Below are 12,392 nucleotides of genomic sequence, written 5' to 3' on the forward strand. Positions count from 1 at the left end.
CTTTGAGGAGCGCATAAAGAATTTTAAAAGTCAAATAAGAGAGAGAAAAGAAAAATTGGGAAAAGAAATGAGGTATTTAAGAATGAATCAACAGCTTGAAAAATGAAAACAATTCCTTAAAAAACACAAATTGACCAAATGCAAAAATAAAAAAATTCCCTGAAGAAAATAGCATCCTTAAAAGTTGAATTAATCAACTTTTGGAAAATGAGAAACAAAATTTTGGAGAAAATTATACATTAAAAACTAGAATTGGGTCAATGGAGACTAATGACTCTGTGAAACAATAAGAACCAAACTAAAAAGAATGAAAAAAAAAAGCTGTAAAATAACTCATTGGAAAAACAACTGACTTGGAAAATAGATCCAGGAGAGACAATTTAAAAATTATTAAACTTCGTGAAAGCTACAACCAAAGTAAGAGGTTGGACAGTTTTCTTTAAAAAATCATCAAAGAAAAGTGCTCTGATATACTAGAACCTGAGGGCAAAATAGTAATTGAAAGAATCCATTGTCCATCTTCTGAGAGAGATCCCACAAGAAAAACTTTAAGAAATATTGTAGCAAAATTCCAGATCCATAAGGTCAAGGAGAAGATATTGCAAGCTTCCAGAAAGAAACAATTCAAGTATAGAAGAGTGACAGTCAGGATTACCCAGAATTTGGCATAAAAAAATTGGAGGGTCTAGAATACCATTTTCTGGAGGGCAAAGGAGCTTGAATTACAACTAAAAATCAACTACTCAGTGAGAAATTGAGTACTTTTAATTATTTCTAATGAAAAAATCAAAAGTAAACAGTAAGTTTGAAATTCCAATACAAGACTCAAAAGAAGCATAAAAAGGCAAATAGGAAAGAAAGATTAAAAAATCACATTATTCAAAGTTTAATCTGTTTACATCCCTATATGGGAAGATGAGAGTAGTAACTTTTTTTTCCCCCCAGACAAATGAATGATGTATTATTATTTGGTTATTTGGTGACTGCTTATGTAACCATAAAATAGATAATTCTAAAATGTGCCAAATTTGAGATGGCAGAAAATTATCATTAATATTTTTGTAACCAAAACAAATTTTTTGTGATCAAACAAAAATAGAGAACTTTATGAAGTACAAAATGAATAATTTTGACTACATTAAATTAAAAAGTCTTTGCATAAACAAAACCAATATAGCCAAGATAAAAAGGCAAGCAGAAAGTTGAGAAAAAAAAAATTTTTTTACAGCCAGTGTTTATGATGCTGTCTTCTTTTCTCAAATGTATAAAGAAATGACTCAAATTTATAAGAATGCAAGCCATTCTTCAATTGATAAGTGGTCAAAGGATATGGACATTCAATTTTCAGACAAAATTAAAGCCATTTCTAATAAGATTAAAAATATGCTCTAAATCAGTATTGATAGAGAAATGCAAATTAAGACAACTCTGAGGTACTACCTCATATCTCTTAGATTGGCTGAAATGATAGGAAAATATGATAATGAATGTTGGAATGGATGTGGGAAAGCTGGGCATTAATGTATTGTTCTGGTGAAGTTGTGAACTGATCCAGCCATCCTGGAGAGCAATCTGGAACTATGCCCCCAAAACTAAAATGGTGCATACTTAGACCCAGCAGTGTCTCTATTGGGCCTATATTCCAAAGAGATCATAAAAGAAGGAAAAAGACTCATATGTACTGAAATGTTTACAGCAATTTACATGTGTGGTGGCAAAAAATTTGAAAATGAGTGAATGATTATCAATTGGAGAATGGCTAAGTTGTTGTACAGTATATGAAAGTAATGGAATATTATTTTCTTTAAGAAATAATGAACAGGCTGATTTCATAAAAGCCATTAAAGACTCACATGAACTGATGCTGAGTGAAGAGAGCAGAACCAGTAAAACATTGTATATAGAAACAGCAACATTGGATGATGATCATCTATGATAACCGTAGCTCTTTCCAGAAACTCAGTGATTCTGGGCAATTTCAACAAACTTTGGATGGAAAATAGCATCCATATCCAGAGAGAAAACTGTAGAGATTGAATGCCATTGAAAGCATATTATTTTTACCTTTTTTTTTTCTTTTTTTTTTCTTTTCTGGTTTTCCCTTTTGTTATGATTTTTCTTTCTCATCATGGCTCAAATGTAAATTTATGAAACAAAAAAAAATTATTAAAAAAAGATAGCCAGAGGGTAAATTATTCTGTTTGAATATAGCCTGTTGTGGTGCCCAGATGAGCATTGAGAATCGTCCACTCATTTAATAAAAAAGAAGTTTCACATTAGTATCTCTTTTAGGAGATATGAAGAAATTATTCAGTCAGACTTATTAGCCAAGTGGCTAGTCAGTATTTAATTAAATATCATCTGCATTCATAGTGACCTTTAAAAAAATAAAAATACTTGAAGATGACAGATGGCAGGAACTCGCCCAACTTCTCCCCAAACTGCTCCAAATTCCTTTAAAATAATGACTCTAAATAAATTTTAAAGCATCAACCCCCCCAAAAAGACAGAGCAGAACCTTTTCCAGCTGAAGGCAACTTAAAAACTCAGCAAAAAAAGCCTGTAATACCAGGGTGGGAGTCCCTGGGCAGGACATGGTCAGTGTAGCCTGTACCCAGCCCTAGCCCCAGTGCCAGCTTAACCCGACCTCTAAATCAGCATCAGTGCTCTTGGCTTCTGGACCTCTCAGCCCAGAGACAAGAAAGAGGACCTGGGAGATCAGCAGAAAACGTCTGTGAACCTAGAGTATGTCCCAAGCATGCAATTTCAATGCAGGCCTTCACTGGCCCCAGCCCCATCCCCAGCCCAGATATCAGCATCTGCAGTGAGGTAGAAACTCTGAATCAGCAGCAGTGCTGCAGGCTTCTGGACCTCTCAGCCCGGGGATACTAGAGAGAACTCAAAAGGTCAGTGAAGAAGGTCTATGATAACAGGATTGGGAGTCTGATGTGCAGTCCCAGTGCAGTCCAGGAATCCTGGTTAGCACACTGGATCTTACAGCTACAGGTGTGGGGACACATCTAATAGCTCCAGGGCAGAAAAGAGTGCTTGGTCAAATTCCTCCTAAAAAAATCTGTGAAAACAGCTGCAGAAAACTCCTGAAACTTGGGACAATACACCCTCCATCTTGGAAACAGAGGCTTACTTTAATAAAGAGTTAAAAGCAGAGTGACAGGGTAGCAAAATGAGCAGAAAACAAGAAAAAGTTAATTTTTTTAAACTGAAAAGTTAATTTTTTAACTGAAAGTTAATTATTGTGACAAGGAGGATCAAAACACACACTCAGAAGATGATAACAAAATTGAAGCTCCTACAACCAAAGACTCCAATAAAAAATAAGAATTGGACTCTTGAAAGAGTTCAGAAAGGACTTTGAAATTCAAATGTGTGTGTGTGTGTGTGTGTGTGTGTGTGTGTGTGTGTGTGTGTGTGAGAGAGAGAGAGAGAGAGAGAGAGAGAGAGAGAGAGAGAGAAAATTAGGGAAAGAATTGAGAGAGGTGCAGAAGGAAATACAAAAATCTAATTAGGAGAAGACTGCCTTAAAAAGCAAAATTGGCCAATTGCAAAAGCTCATTGAGGAAAATAATTCCTTAAAAAATAGAATTGAGCAAATGGAAGCTAATGACTTTATGAGAAATCAAGATACAATAAAGTAAAATAAAAAAAAATGAAAAAATGTGAAATATCTCATTGGAAAAACAACTGACCTGGAAAATAGATCCAGGAAAGATAATTTAAAAATTACTGGTCTACCTAAAAAGTTACGATAAAAAAAAAAAAAAAAAAGAGAGCCTGGACATCATCTTTCAAGAAATTTTTAAGGAAAACATTCCTCATATTCTAGGACCAGAAGGTAAAATAGAAATCGAAAAGAACACACCAATCATATCCTGAAAAAGATCCCAAAATAAAAACTCCCAGGAATATCATAGACAAATTCTGGAACTCCCAAGTCAAGGAGAAAATACTGCAAGTATCCAGAAAGAAACAGTTCAAGTATAGTGGAGCCACAGTCGGGATAACACAAGATTTAGCAGCTTCTACATTAAAGGACCTGAGGCTTCGAAAAGGATGTTCCAGAGAACAATGGAGCTATGATTGCAACCAAGAATTACCTATCTAATATAGCTGAATATAATCTTTCAGAGGAATGACTCTGTATAGAGTCATTCAATGAGACAGGGCTTTTAAGCATTTATGATTAAAAGACCAGAGCTAATAGAAAACTTGATTTTCAAATACAGGAATCTAGAGAAATAGAAGGAGTTATTCAGAAAATTGATATCATAAGGGACTTAATAAGGTTTATCTGTTTACATTCCTACATGGGACGATGATACTTGAGATTTATTACAAAGTTCTCATTATTATGGCAGTTAGAAGGAATATATATAGATAGAGGGCATGGGTGTAAATTGAATATGAAGGGATATTATCTTTAAAAAATGATGAAATTAAGGGGTGAGAGAGATATGTATTGGAAATGGTGCAAGTTATCTGCCATAAAAAAAGAGGCAAGAAAAAGCTTTATGGTGTAGAGGAAGAGGAAGAGGAGAGGGTTTGTGAGTGAACCTTACCCTAATCAGAATTGGTTCAAATAGGAAATAACATATATACTTGTGGTGATCTTTTTCTTCTTTAATATAATAATAATAATGGTTCTTCTCTGGGAGAGAGCAGGTTTCTTGGGGGAGGTTTTCTGGGGGCAGCCTTAGTATCAGTTCAGATCAATAATTACCCCAAATGCAGCCAGCTGGTAAAAATACAAATGTTTATTTCTCCTTCCAAGTTTTGTCTCTCTCCTTGGGCTAGATTCTTAGAGGCCTTTCTCTCTCCTTGGTTCTAAGAGCTCCCTCCGAATGTCTCCAAATCCAAAGGTTCTGTCCTTCAGCCTCTGCCTCTGCTTTCTTCAGCCTCCAGCCAGCACAAAGTTGGAATGAATCTCTCGTCTCCTTCACTTGGGGCTCGGCTAGCTTTCTGGCAAGTCTTTCATACCAGCTTGGTCTCAGTGGGGGAAGTGCAGGAGCCCAGCCACCACAGTGGTGTGAGATAAAGTGAATCTGATTGTGCCTCTGAGAGAGCCTTCTCAATCTTCCGCTGAACTCTCGACTTGTAGCTTCTTCCTCTGAAAACTCTTCTCTCCATGTAATTTGGCTGAATTCTGTCTGAGAGCCTCTATCTGTATCTTATATATGAGAGAGAGGAATTGTGGGATATGAGAGAGAGGGATTATGGGTTTTCTCCCATAGTGCTCTCTGGCCCCAAGAGCTTCAAGGGAGGTATGAATTCACAGAGTTACATAGTTAACTTTGTGAATCTCCCATACTTGTGAACTCCAATGAGTAAAGGTGTGAACACAAGCATTGTATCAATTAGTTCTACTTAGTACCTTGTTTCAGGTTCTAGCCCAAAACATCTTCTTATAAGATCAGATTGATAATCTTTCAACTCTAATTTAGAGTTAGCAGTTTGTAAAGATTCCAAATATACTCAATAGGGGTACAGAAATCTATCTTACCCAGCAGAAGAATAGGAAGGGTATGGCATATGGAAAGGAGGGAGGGTGATAAAAGATAGGTCATATTGGGGGAGGGAATGGTCAATAGGAAAGCACTTTATTTTTGTGAAGAAATACAACCATTTTAATTTAAAGCATTCATGCATAAGTCTTTATGGATACTTACAGAATCTTGAAAATAAAGACAATTTCCCCCCATTCTACATATTATTATATTTGAAATTTTTATAATTCATATATATATACATATGAGTATAAACTATACAGTATTTACAAACTAGAATTGGAAAATTTCAGCTATAAGTCACTTTTGGAAATTCCATTATATAAAATTTTCTCTACAAATGATGGAAAGATGAAACACATGATTTATAGGCAAGCCTTCCAAAGTTTTTTGTTCCACTTTTCAAAACTAAGTGGAACTCTTTCATAGATGAGCAGTATATCAATAAGAGACATAAGTTGAAGGTAAAGGAGTACACACAAAAAAACAAGATGCAAAAATATATAAATAGATATTATACTAGAGACAATGAAAACAATGAAAATTATCTCACTGGCAAAGATAACTCCAGTTAAGCAACAACTGATGTTTTTGAAGAACATGAAGACAATCCTAAAATCTTCAGAATGTCAGAGAGATGCAAAATATGAGAATTAAAAAGAAACAGACACAACAGATTCATCCACAAGCAGTTTGTATCTTACCAAAAAAATCTATCATTTCTAGAATGCCTTTTAAAGTAGCAGCAGAAGGCACGGCCTTCTGCTTTTTCCAGTAAAGTTATATATGTTTGGGTTTTCCAAATAGTGCTCAAGAATTAACAGCAAAAATGCAGTCTTTTCAATTTTTACAGTCAAGATTACTTTAGTAAGGAGTATTTGTTGGCTGGAAATAAAATGGCTGATAGGTGGATCATACCTATTGATGAAGGAAAGCTTGGAAGAGAAGAATTTTACAGGGCTGTCTGTAATACTCCTGGTGTTGATCCAAAACTTATTATTAAAATCTGGGTATATAACCATATAAATGAATTATATGGAAGCTAGCAGTCATGGAATTTACCTTTGCTTAGGAATTTGCTAGTAGGGACTTAACTCCAGAACAGGTGCTTATTCAACTGTGATACACATATGACATAGGAATTGATAAGAGCAGAAAATCAGCTTTTAAAAATATAATGGAAAGAAATGAAAAAGCTGCAAAAATACTGGTGCATTGTATTTCTGAAATAATTTCATCAGGCCCAAATATGTTTATAGCTTCCAACAGTAAGAATAGTGAGGCGGACACCAAAAAGGAATCAGCAATTATAGAAGTTACATATGAGTGGGATGCAATCAAGGCATTGTTAGACACTCCTCTCTTACACAGGGATAAATTGACTTTTGGGCAGAAGATTATAATTCATGGAACAGAATAGGCTTTCTGGAGCTATGAACACCTCTTAAAGCTTCACCACCTCTTAATGTTAAAGCTTTCAGTTAATATACCCTTGAGTTTGGAGATGGAATATTTTACATGAGAAACAGCAGAGATCAGTGTCACTGAAGCATGTGGAGAAGAATAAGATCAAAGAATATTGGTCAGGTGGTAAGGAGTCAAGTTATGATGTGTGTTAAGAAGTCAAAAAGAAACTTTTATATTTGATCTTGGAGATAATAAGAAACTATTAGAATTTATTGAATGGGGATGGGGGTGGAAAGGAACATGGTTAAATCTGCGCTTTAGGAAGATCACTTTCTTTTCTTTAGGCTTTCAGGGGCACTGCTCTCTCCCAGTTTTCCTGCTTATCTGATTGCTTCTTCTGTGTCCTAATCCAGTTTATATTCTTTTCATTGTAGTCCTCTCACAGGGCTCTGTTGTGGTCCCTCTTTTATTTTTTCAGTGTAATACTTCACTTGGATATTTCATGAGCTAACATGAATTGAATTATATCGCTATACCAACAATTCTCCTATCTACCTATCTTGCCCTAATTTTGATTTCCAATCTCACGTATCCAACTTTTATACATCTTAAATGGATGGCTTCCCATAACCTTAATCTCCAGTTGTCTCATGGCTGTTGAGGGCACCACCATTTTCCCAGACTAAAAAACTAGGTATCATCTTCAGTTCCTCACTGTCTTTCATCACTCTCCCCATTCCAGCCCCCAAACCAATCTGATGTCAAGGCCTATTGATTTTGGCATTGCAACACATCTTAATTATGCCTTCTTTGGTTCCCTGACACTGTCACCACTTTGGTCCAGAACTTCATCATCTCATGCTTAGCTTATTGGAGTCATCTAATGGCTCTGACTGGTTCAACTATATTCTAGTCATCCTCCATTCCACAATGTGTGTGTGTGTGTGTGTGTGTGTGTGTGTGTGTGTGTGTGTGTAATTTTTGGCAAGGTAGTTGGGGTTAAGTGACACAACTACTAAATGTTGTGACTGAAGCTGGATTTGAACTTGGGTCCGCCTGACTCCAGGGCCAGTGCTCTATCCACTGCGCCATTTAATTGTCCCTACATTTTCTTAAAGTCCGTGTCTGACCATGTCATCTTCTGCTCATTAAACTCCAGTGACTCTTGCATCTAAAATCAAATATAAAATTCTGTTTGGTAGTCAAAACTCTTCATGATCTAGTCTCCTCCTTCTGGTTCAGTCTGATTATGCTTCCCATCATATATTTTTCAGTTCAGTGACATTGGCCTTCTTTTTATTCCACAAATAAGACTCGATGTCTTAGGTCCAGGCATTTTCTCTGGCTGTCCCACATTTCTGGAATTATATCCTTTCTTAAGTCTACTAGTTGACTTTACTGACTCCCTTAAAGCCCAACAAAATCCTATCTTCTACAGGAAACCTTTCCAAGTCCTGCTAATTTTAGTACCTTCAGTCTGTTAATTATTCCTATTTATCTTGTATATAGCTTGTTTGTTAAATATTTGTTTGCATATTTCTTATCTCATTACATTGTTAGCTCCTTGAGGTTAGTGTCTCTCTCTTTCTCTTTTTTGGATGAAGGGTTAAGTAACTTGCCCAGGGTCACATAGTGACTGAGGCTAGATTTGAACTTGGGTCCTCCTGATATCAGGGCTGGTGCTTTATCCATTGTGCCATCTAGCTACCCCAACCCATCTTCTCAAATTGATCCTCATTTAGATTGATCAAATTAAAAAATTTCTTCTAGAGATTTTTTATATTTTATAGATGTTTAAAAAATATTTCCCTGAATTATTTGTAGTTAGAGCTACATGGGACATTTTGGTTCACATATCAACTCCATTTAGATGAAAAGCCAAATTGGAGTTTTAAAGATGCAAATTCACTGGCAAGGAGAGCTAAAGATAAAGTTAAGAAGTTGAAAATTGAATCTGTCAGTAGAGTTTTAAAATATATTTGAGAATTTGATAGAGTGGTAAAGAATAAAGATAGAAATTTGCACTTCAATGAGATCTATTGTTTCTCTCTTTTTAAAATTTTTTATAATAATTTAGTTTTCTGTTCTAGGCAGCAGAGACTTTTGAATGTGGAAGTGGTGAAACCCACACTACCTCTCCTGCTATTCCTTGGGCAGCATTTCCAACAGGTACTGGCTTTTAATAATTGGCACTGTCTTCCATTTCATGTTTCAGTATATATACACACATTGCTCTGTGTGTGTTTGTGTGTGTTTATATATATATATATATATATATATATATAAAGAAAATTATTATTTTTTGTATTTTCTGTATCTCATTGAGATACTTGTTCATCTTGTGTAACAAATACGTTGTGTTGCTTAAAGATTTGATTCTAAAAATTACAAAATGAATATTAAATAAATCTTGAGGTTTTTTTGCAACTTTTTTCCCTCTCTTTTTTAAAATTTATTTTTTTATTATAGCTTTTTATTGACAAAACATATGCATGGGTAATTTTTCAACATTGACCCTTGCAAAAACTTCTGTTCCAACTTTTCCCCTCCTTCCCTCCACCCCTTCCTCTAGATGGCATGCAGTCCCATACATATTAAATATGTTAAAGTATGTGCTAACTACAATATATGTATATGTGTTTATACAGTTGTCTTGCTACACAAGAAAAATCGGATTTAGAAAGAAGGTAAAAATAACTTGGGAAGAAAAACAAAAATGCAAGCAAACAATAACAGGAAGAATGGAAATGCTATGTTGTGGTCCACACTCATTTCCCAGTCTTCTTTCGCAGGGTGTAGCTGGTTCTGTTCTTCACTGATAATTGGGACTGATTTGGATCCTCTCATTGCTAAAGAGAGCCACATCCATCAGAATTGATCCTCATCTAGTATTATTGTTGAAGTGTGTAATGATCTGGTTCTGCTCATTTCATATAGTATCAGTTCATGTAAATCTCTCCGAGCCTCTTTGTATTCATCTTGCTGGTCATTTCTTACAGAACAATAATATTCCATAACATTCATATGTCACAATTTATTCAGCCATTCTCCAATTGATGGGCATCCATTCAATTTCCAGTTTCTAGCCACTAGAGAAAGGGCTGCCACAAACATTTTTGCACATACAGGTCCCTTTCCCTTCTTTAATATCTCATTGGGATATAGTAGCACTGCTGGATCAAAAGGAATGCACAGTTTGACAACTTTTTGAGCATAGTTCCAAATTGCTCTCCAGAAGGGTTGGATCTGTTCACAGCTCCACCAATATTGCATCAGTGTCCCAGTTTCCTCACATCCCCACCAACAGTCATCACTATCTTTTCCTGTCATCTTATCCAATCTGAGAGTTGTGTAGTGGTATCTCAGAGTTGTCTTAATTTGCATTTCTCTAATCAATAAGATTTGGAACACCTTTTTATATGGGTAGAAATAGTTTCAATTTCATCATCTGAAAATTGTCTGTTCATATCCTTTGACCATTTATCAATTGGAGAATGGCTTGATTTTTTATAAATTAGAATCAATTCTCTAAATATTTTGGAAATGAGACCTTTATCAAAACTTTTAACTGTAAACATGTTTTCCCAGTTTATTGCTTCCCTTCTAATCTTGTCTGCATTAGTACAAAAGCTTTTTAATTTGATATTATCAAAATTTTCTATTTTGTGATCAATGATGATCTCTAGTTCTTCTTTGGTCACAAATTCCTTTCTCCTCCACAGATATGAAAGGTAAACTATTCATAGTTTATTTATTTATAATCTAATTTATTTATAATCTCATTCTTTATGCCTAGATCATGAACCCATTTTGATCTTATCTTGGTGTATGGTGTTAAGTGTGGGTTAGTGCTTAGTTTCTGCCATACTAATTTTCAATTTTCCCAGTAGTTTTTGTCAAATAGTGAATTCTTATCCCAAAATTTGAGGTCTTTGGATTTGTCAAACACTAGATTGCTATAGTTATTGACTATTTTTTCCTGTAAAGCTAACCTATTCACTGATCATCTAGTGTATTTCTTAGCCAATACTAAATGGTTTTGGTGATTGCTGCTTTATAATATAGTTTTAGATCAGGTACAGCTAGGTCACCTTCATTTGATAAATCTTGAGTTCTATGCAATCTATAACTGGACTGAGTTTTAGAAATTAAATGTCTCAAATAATTTTTCATAATTTATTCACTCTAGTGGTAAGAGAATCTCTATTCCTTAGAATAAAGAGATTCTCCATTGTCAACATTACAAACATGAATTATATTTCAAGTTTGGAAAATGATTATTAAAATATTAAAAATTGGAACAATGAAAATGAAAATATACTTGTTTAAAAAAATCAAACATAAAATTAATTCCATTAGGATAAAGATCTAAAATATGTCAGCTAATTTTTATACTATAACTTAGTATAAAGTAGGTGCTTATAAATTATTATTGTTTGGTTTTTAAAAATTATCTTTATATAATATTTTTAAGGCAGCCAAGTCAGCAAAAAAAGAGAGAAATTTAATATAGAAAATTTCCCTCATCAAGGGTGGAGGTTATTTTCCCTCAAAGGAATAGAAACTCCTTGGGCACAGGGAGTGACTTTTATAATCAGGAAAGGTGCCCTGATATTTGAAAAGAATCTTTTGTTCTTTGCCCCTATCCCTCCTCAGTCACCTCCCCTCTTGTAGAATGTAAACTCCTTGGGAGCTGGGCCTGGCTATGTAATAAAGGGTAGTCATGTCTTGCAACTTCTGTAGCATCAGATTAATGAGGAATTAGGCAAGGGACTTGTGCCTTCAGGATAGCAAATAAAATGCTGCCTTTAGAATTTCAAAACTGTGTGTCTATTCATCTAGGCACCCGTTCTTGCAAGACCCATTTCCTATTCCAGCATTCACGAAAGAAAAGAAGGAAGGAAGGAAAAAAAAAAGAAATAAAGAGAGAAAGAAAGAGAGAGAGAGGCAGGGAGGGAGGGAAAGAGGAAGGAGGGAAGGAGGAAGGAAGGAAGAAAGAAGAAAGAAAATTTTCCTCCTCACATTTTTGCTTAAAATACTTTTAAAATCTGATAACTTTTAAGGACTATCCATTCAACAAATTTTTATTGTCAATGTTCAAGGTTTTGTAGTAGATATGGGGATTATCAAATTTGACTTGTAGGAAACAAAAGAGGATTGCTTCTAGTTAAGTATAATATAAAGCTATCATGTGGTTAATGTCATAAGAATAATGTGACCATTGAGGAGGGGGAGGTCACTGGAACTTTGTTTTCGCTAAGATGATGTGTTTGGAGATGTATGAATTATTTAATTTGCTTATAATTAATGTAGCTAAGTGGCAGAGTAGTTAGAGTGCCAGCCCTGGAATCAGGAGACTCTACCTGTCTGATCTTAGCTAAATCATGTAATACTCTTTACTTCAGTTCCTTATGTATGAAATGAATTGGAGAAAGAAATAGCAAACCACCCCAATATCATTGC

At 34.9% G+C, this 12,392-nt stretch overlaps 1 protein-coding gene across 6 annotated transcripts in view; it reads left to right on the top strand.

The window, feature by feature from the left end:
- The window catches only part of CCDC91 (coiled-coil domain containing 91), a 527,068-nt gene that overhangs the window by 117,579 nt on the left and 397,097 nt on the right, over positions 1 to 12,392 (top strand). For all 6 annotated transcript variants that reach the window (XM_051961141.1, XM_051961140.1, XM_051961143.1 and 3 more), the window contains exon 3: positions 9,020 to 9,098. In XM_051961141.1, coding sequence (XP_051817101.1) covers positions 9,020 to 9,098 — 79 coding nt within the window. The remainder of the gene's footprint in view (positions 1 to 9,019; positions 9,099 to 12,392) is intronic.

This window comes from Antechinus flavipes, chromosome 5 (genome assembly GCF_016432865.1).
Source record: "Antechinus flavipes isolate AdamAnt ecotype Samford, QLD, Australia chromosome 5, AdamAnt_v2, whole genome shotgun sequence".
NCBI classification, from domain to species: domain Eukaryota; kingdom Metazoa; phylum Chordata; class Mammalia; order Dasyuromorphia; family Dasyuridae; genus Antechinus; species Antechinus flavipes.